The sequence below is a fragment of the Buceros rhinoceros genome, unplaced genomic scaffold (genome assembly GCF_000710305.1).
Source record: "Buceros rhinoceros silvestris isolate BGI_N320 unplaced genomic scaffold, ASM71030v1 scaffold13546, whole genome shotgun sequence".
Classification (NCBI taxonomy): Eukaryota; Metazoa; Chordata; class Aves; order Bucerotiformes; family Bucerotidae; genus Buceros; species Buceros rhinoceros.
Genome location: NW_010419401.1, coordinates 35,405 through 42,308, shown reverse-complemented (window position 1 = coordinate 42,308; position 6,904 = coordinate 35,405). Strand labels below are relative to the sequence as shown.

Genomic DNA, 6,904 nt, shown 5'->3' with positions numbered 1-6,904 from the left:
CTCACGGGACTGCGGTACAGCACCACACAACCCGCTCCGTGCAAGGGAAGCAACTCCATCACCAGTCTCCACACGTCAGGAGTCTGTCCAAAGCTGGGTCACCAAGCACAGGCTCTCACCTAGAGCCCACGGCTGCGGATGGGCAGAGAGACCTATTTGTCTGCATTTCAGAATAAACACTGCTGGAGAGGGGTAACAGGGCAGCAAGAAGCACAGTGCAAATGCAGAGCATCATGACATGCCAGGAGGGCCTGGATCCTGGCTCTGCTAGAACCGCTTCAAACCTTTGCCTCAGGCAGTTCTTCAGCAGCAGTAAATGAATCCTCATACAAGCCCTGGGAATGCACAGAGGCGGACGGATCAGGAACCAAGGCCATAAACGAGTAGTACACTTCTAGTACAGTAAGTTCTCACCAGAGTGAGACGAACACTTCAGGCTGCCTCTGAACGCTGCCCATAAGCTCACAACAGATCAATAGGGCAGGGGGTGGGAATCGTGGATTTCTGGATCTATATCACAATAATTGCCCTTCTCTTGAGCTCATTCTTTTCCTCACATTTCCTAAAGAAAAGGCTTAGCCACCCCAGGGGTTCAGCCCCCTGCCCGAGTCGCTGGCGTTCTACACGTGTGGGGTGATTCTGCACTCTCCTTTCTGCGAAGGAAGAAAAGCTTTCCAGGCTGTGTAAGCAGCCTTTCTTTATGACTGTTCCTAACAAGGCATCAAATCCCAGAAGAAACAACTTGTTTGATGCTGAACGAGCAAACGCCAGAGAGGTTTACGGCTCTGACATACACTGACAGAAGACGGGACAAAGCGCTATATTGGAGCAGACTGAAAGTCAATTAAAAAGCCTTTTTTAAAGATCCATCAGGCCTGTCAGTTTACCTTTAAAGCTGTCCAAAACAGCCAATGTGAACTATACATTTAAACAATTTCCCAAACGTATCATGTCGGCTGCCTACGACCAAGCGCCTCGTGAGGCAGCCACTGTGCAAACCAAGCAGTGACTCAAAGGAGCTGGTTCCTGCTGGCCAGGACACAGGAAAACGCAGAACTCACCCTTGACTCGTCCTTGTTAAGAAAATCCCCTCATACGGCATGTTTTATTTCTCCTCCCCCGCTACCTTGCTTGCCTTGGCTTAGTGGACACAGCAACCCTGCTAGCTTTTGGTCAGCAATTCACTCTTACAAAGGTCTGAGGAATATCTAAAGGGAAGGGAGTTTCTGCAGCCTGGAACGGAGCCCGCGACCATGTGAAAAACCTGGATGGAGATTCAGTAGGATCCTGCCCACTGGAGCAAGGGAGGAGAAGGAGGAATCACAGGAAGGAAATCTGCTGAAAGAAGTCTTGCTGCTCCCTAGGCTGAATCTTAGTTTTAGGGAGAAGGAGAGCTGGTGATAAGGATTCTTCTCCCAGCTCTGCCAAGGTTTCCTTTTGTCTGACGTGAGGCAAAACAACTATTTTTTTGTCTCGATTTCCTTCTGTCAAAAAATATCCAATCTGTTTGTCAGTGGCGGGGAGGAGAGGATGTTAGAGGGACTATTTTTAGCATCGTTAAGCAAAAAGTTATTTTCATGAATGATAATCTTCTCTCAATTATAATCCCAAATATAAGATTGGTTCAGTCTTTTATGTCATCTGAAATGGGGTTTGATCATACTGACAAGGCCGCTGATTAACAGTGGGAAGTTAAAGCAGGAAGGAATGCACCGAAATAGCTTCCTTTCTTGAAATGTAACAGCCACCTCACCGAGCTGCCAAGAGGCAAATGACGTTTCGAATGGAAACTCACTGTTTCCTCTCCCCTTTCCATCCCCATCCTTTGGCTGGGATGGTGGGGAACAGCTACACCTAAAGTCTGCGCTGCTGCTGCTCTCGGACCAGCCAAAGGACGACTGTTCCTTCACCAGGGAAATGCCTGTGCCTAGGCTGCGTCCTACGGCACTGCGATCTTGGGCTCGTATTACTCCAGCACCATCTGGCTGACAAATGAGGATGTTTGATACACTGTGGGAAGATGCATCTGCTGAACATACATGCTGAAGGTGTCCATCTCTCCTGTCAGGTTGATTCTCTCCACTAGACTTGCATCCACTTTTTCTTTGAGTTTCTCTTCCAGCTGTTAAGAAACAAAACAAAGATCAGGCTTCTTACTTGAAATGACCATTCTTGAAAACTTATGTCCTGGAAAAGTCACCTCCTTAAAACCTAATCTGTGCCCAGACTATCACCAAAACTCAGCCAGTGAAGAGTGGAAATCTCTCCTCGTGGACACCCTAGAAAAACTGATCGGCCCGGATGGCCTATGGTGGCACCGTGTCCTCAAAGACACAAACCTCCAAGGTCATCTGTGTAACTCTAGTGTGTCATGGTAACGCACTAGCTTAACACCGTGGCACCTGTCCTGCTAATGAAGATGTTTTTCAACACCCTGCCTGTGCCCAAACTGCAGAGGAGGAGAATTGCCAGTTCCAGCGGTGGAGAGGCCCTGATACAGCCAAACATCGCAGCTCATCTACCAACCGGCGGCATTTTGAAAGCACCTGCAGTAACAAGCACTGTGGCTGCACAGCGTATTGGCATAGAGACCTCCTCTCTTCACCTTGTTCCAATATTTCAAGCAAGCATTTTCCCAAACTTCTTCTGAATTGCTGTTTTTCTTGGTTTTATAAAATGGAAATTGTGAACCATGAGAAGAGTGGGGTTTCACTAACAATAATTTGGTTCCCAATCCGAAACAAATTACGTAACAAGTATCAAAGGATTGAATCCAAAACTGATGCTGCAAGGCAGGATTATGAGCAAGTGACTTTTCTCAGGTAGAAACAGCACAATCAATACTTTTCTTTCTTTGAAATAGAGATTTAATAAGGCAGAGCTCAGTAATCAATGGGATGCTATGTGGAGCGGTCACTGCTGCGGGTATTTTAGTACCCCTGACTCTTCCCAGCTCCACAGCAGCCCACTGCTGAAGAGGGAGCAGCGTCTCGCGACAGAGGAGGGGCTGCTGCTGAGTGTCGTCTCCGAGGTGCCGCAGAAGACAGCTCACCTGCTGGGTGGTTGCCAAGCAGTACTCGGCAGTACTAAGGATGCTGCAAATGAGGCAGAGTTCTTCTAAAGTAAACTTTGCCACTTCAGAGCCTTCCTTTTCTTTCAGCAAACTAGTGATGGTGAGCCCGCCGCTGCTGCTAGTTGTCCTGGAAAAAAACATGGATGAAACTTGTAAGACTTTCAGGTGTACAGACACACACATTGCAAAGTTACGTCTAAATTTCAATGCCATAAAAAGCCCTTAGGACCACAAAGTCCAATGCCCTGGGCAACACAGGTCAGTGTCATTCTACATCAAATCCACAACTGTTTTGGTTAATATCTATCTCTTAGAAAGAGGAACAGAACTTTGCATCAAGTCTTCAGGCCAAGGACAACTCGCTCACTGACAACACGGCAGATTAGGATGCAAGAGGAATACAGCCTTCCTCAGCTAGCTTCACCTTCGCTGCCAGTCGCTCAAAATCTAATTAGAGATTACAGAAAAATCTCAGTAACTATCAGATAGCTTGTCATATTTATCTTCTCAGTCCTAAACAGATGTCAACATGCATTTGAAAGCTGGGTAACCTGTTCTAAAAACTGATGGTATGAAGACGGTAAATTACAGGAGATGCAGCTTCTTTCCACAGTCCTGCAGTGATTAATGGCTGTGTACCAAAGGCAGACTCAGAACAGTTCAGAGTCAGGAAATTCCCTACCTCTCAACTCTTCATAATCCAAATCCATTAAAAAAAATAGGACAGTGATATTTATCTTGGACAGCGAAAATGGAGCACACAAAAAATGTGTAGAAAGAATGCAGCTGAGGTCTGATGGAGAATGCACATTAAATTTATCTTTCCACTTGTCTGGATGTAACCCTCTCCCCTTCCAGCTGTAAACGGTTTTACTGGTTTCAGAAATTCATTCTCTGCTCCCAGGTTTACAAAGCAAACAAACTGAAGATGGTAAATAGCATCCCAAATTATCGTAGTGAAGGCTGGCAATCTCTCAAGGGGCTCCTTGAGCCTGTGCACTTACCCCTATTGTGTAAACTCAACCATTTCCTTCATCTTCACTGGAGTTACAACTACATATTTTACTCACACATATATAAAATGTTACAGAGCAGAGGGAGTTACAGGTGAGCGCTTCAGCATCATACAAATAAACCACCAAGCTAAGGCAGCTAAGAACCACAGGATGAGCTGGTTACCCGAGCTGCAGGGTTAGAGCACTTCGGACAGCCAGACCTCTCTGAAAAGGCTCGAGCTGGCATTTCAAAAGGAACTTCCAGAAACTGTAAATCTGACTGCTAATCAAAGCCAAATACGAAGCTACCCTCCAGGGGCCCTTAAAAGAAAAACAACGCCGTGACTGTCCATTTGGTCCCTGGCTGGTTCTCAGTGCAACAAACTGAACTTTTGAGAAACTTGTGAAGTAAACGTAGCTGTATCGCTGCTGTGTGGTTTCTTTGGCAGCGAAAGAGAAGCGTTCACACATTCTATTTATTAATTATCTTTACAAAGCATCTGCTCCTCACTGGAATGTCTCACCAGACAGGGCTGCAGCATTTGGGAAGCGAAACTCACTTGGGCAAGTTTCCAGACAGAATTTTCCAGGCGTATTCGCGAAGGTACTTCTGGAATATGGTGGTCAGGGCTATCATGGGCTCGCCAGTGCTGAGCTGGGAGCACTGCACCATGCACTTCTTGTAGTACACAAAGAGGTCGGCACAGCTGGGCAGGACGGCTCCTCCTTCGTCCACGTTGGGCTTGGGCGGACCTTGAGCCTTGAAGTCAGCCACAAACCTGTCAATCAGTTCACCGAGATTTCTGATGCGGGGGAACAAGAGAAAGGTATTTTACTATGCTGGCGGGAAGAGAGGGAAAGATATTTAAAACCAGATGCCCTGTCTTGCGACACCAGCAAACACGCTCATATTTCAGCAGTTGGGTATTCCAGCCCTTTCTTATCTCCACCCTCTCAGCACAAAGCTCATACAATAACACGGGCTGGACCGATGAGTAACAACCTTTTGTACCCAAGAGTTTTAGTGGCAGCTTCAATCTGTTCTCCAGCCACATACAAAAGCTCAGGAGTCTGCCAGGTCCAGGTTCAGCACATCTGATGCAAGTGCATAAAGTGAACGCTCAAGTTTCATTCCTGGCTTGGGCAAAAGTAACTGTCGGGCTTCCCGTATCAGCGGCCTGCGGAGCAGACCCCGGGAACACAGCGCTCACAGGGATGTGCTCAGAAGGGTGTGCCATTTGCCGTTCTGCGGTCCCATTTGGACGCCACCTGGTTCTGCACGACTTCACACATCCTTTAAAGAAGTTTTATTCAGCATGAGCACAAAGTGCACTTCGTACTTAAAACCTTTATAAAAGCACAAAAAGCCCTCCTATTGTCTCCAGTGATTTATTATAACCTGGTCCTTACTCAAATATTTTGTCTTTAGGCCACAATAAACTTCACTCCACCATTTCATCATGACAAAAAGGCTAAAGCATGGCAGAGGGCCAGAACCATCAATATAGAACCATAGAAGTCATCTGATCTTGGGGAGTCCCTCTGGTCCTACTCCTCCAGAGACAGCACATCCGCGTCAGGAACCAAGACCAGCTCTCCTGACACCAGAGCTCAGCTCAGCGGAGTGACCTTTGCCGGATGAACTAAATTACAGCAATACACCTCCTCCCCCAGACACACGAGTACGCACAACCTTCCACAGGGAAGTTTGGCTTCTGAGGAATATACAGACATTTCAGATGAGAGAGTGCCACTCCGCTGACCACAAGGAGCTGAAGTCCCTGTATCTTATATTCCCATTTCCGCTACCATCTGGGCTCCACTTCCCCCAGCTCCACCCTCCCCGCAGCACAGTCCCGCTGCTGAGGGTGTAACGGCCGTGCTGTGCCATGATCCGGGGTACATAAGCAGAAAGCCAAATCCTTAGGAAGAGAATGGGAGGAGAAAGAACCTGAACTGTAACTCCTGCAAGAAACCGAAATACCATTAAAAAAAAAGCATTACTTCATAGCTAATATATTACCATTTTCATTCAGGAACAGAATCGTTTGACAGAATTGTAGTGCTGTCCATTGAAACAAAAAAGTCTTTTTCAAAAGCCTTTGAAAAGCCTTTCAACTTGAAATGTTCTCCTAATCTCAGGCCAGCTCACGAGGCACCCAGCACCACACGAGTACATACAAAGAGACTGCAGTAGGGTCTCCTGGGATGGGGACGGCGTTACCACCAGCACCGGTGGCACAGCAGTGAGACTCTTCAGCACATCCTCTGCCAATGGAAGGGGAAAAACCACCAATGATGAAAACTTTTCCTTAGTTTCTGTCATTTCTTTCTTCCTGTCTTTTGAAAGAGAAAAACCACTGATCCCAGCATACCAAAGAGCCCACAACATCGCACAAGAAGAAAAGGTGACTTGTCCCTTCCCTGGTCAGCTTACGGATTGCTGCAGCAGAGCAGACGAGCTCCTACCGGGGATGATCCACTGGGCCAAACTAATCCACAGAAACGTGCTTGCACACGAGGGCTTTAAACCATGAACCAAGGCTCTGTGGCTTAAGCCAGGCTCACAGGCTATTGCAAAGACAAGTAGCCCCTTTCTCACACTCATTACTTGCTGCTTGGAGTCCTTCACAGAGCTCTGACTCCACAGATACACACAGTTCCTCGGCTTTGTTACAAGAACTGTAAAAACATCAGGCTGCTCAACCGACGTGATAAATCTCTACCCCGGCACAAGCAACTGAACGCTGAACTGAAGCACTGATTGTGTTTGACCACAGTGGAGCAAACCACAGCTCCCTCCGCAGCGGGAGAGCCAAGCCGATGGGTGCCGGGA

The 6,904-nt window shown here is 47.3% G+C and overlaps 1 protein-coding gene across 1 annotated transcript in view; it reads right to left on the bottom strand.

Annotated features, from left to right (window-relative positions):
* Positions 1–6,904, bottom strand: part of VPS53 (vacuolar protein sorting 53 homolog (S. cerevisiae)) — a gene marked incomplete at its 5' end in the record, with an annotated part of 59,824 nt that overhangs the window by 19,913 nt on the left and 33,007 nt on the right. The window contains 3 exons of the mRNA XM_010138906.1: positions 2,040–2,122; positions 3,053–3,200; positions 4,629–4,871. Coding sequence (XP_010137208.1) covers positions 2,040–2,122; positions 3,053–3,200; positions 4,629–4,871 — 474 coding nt within the window. The remainder of the gene's footprint in view (positions 1–2,039; positions 2,123–3,052; positions 3,201–4,628; positions 4,872–6,904) is intronic.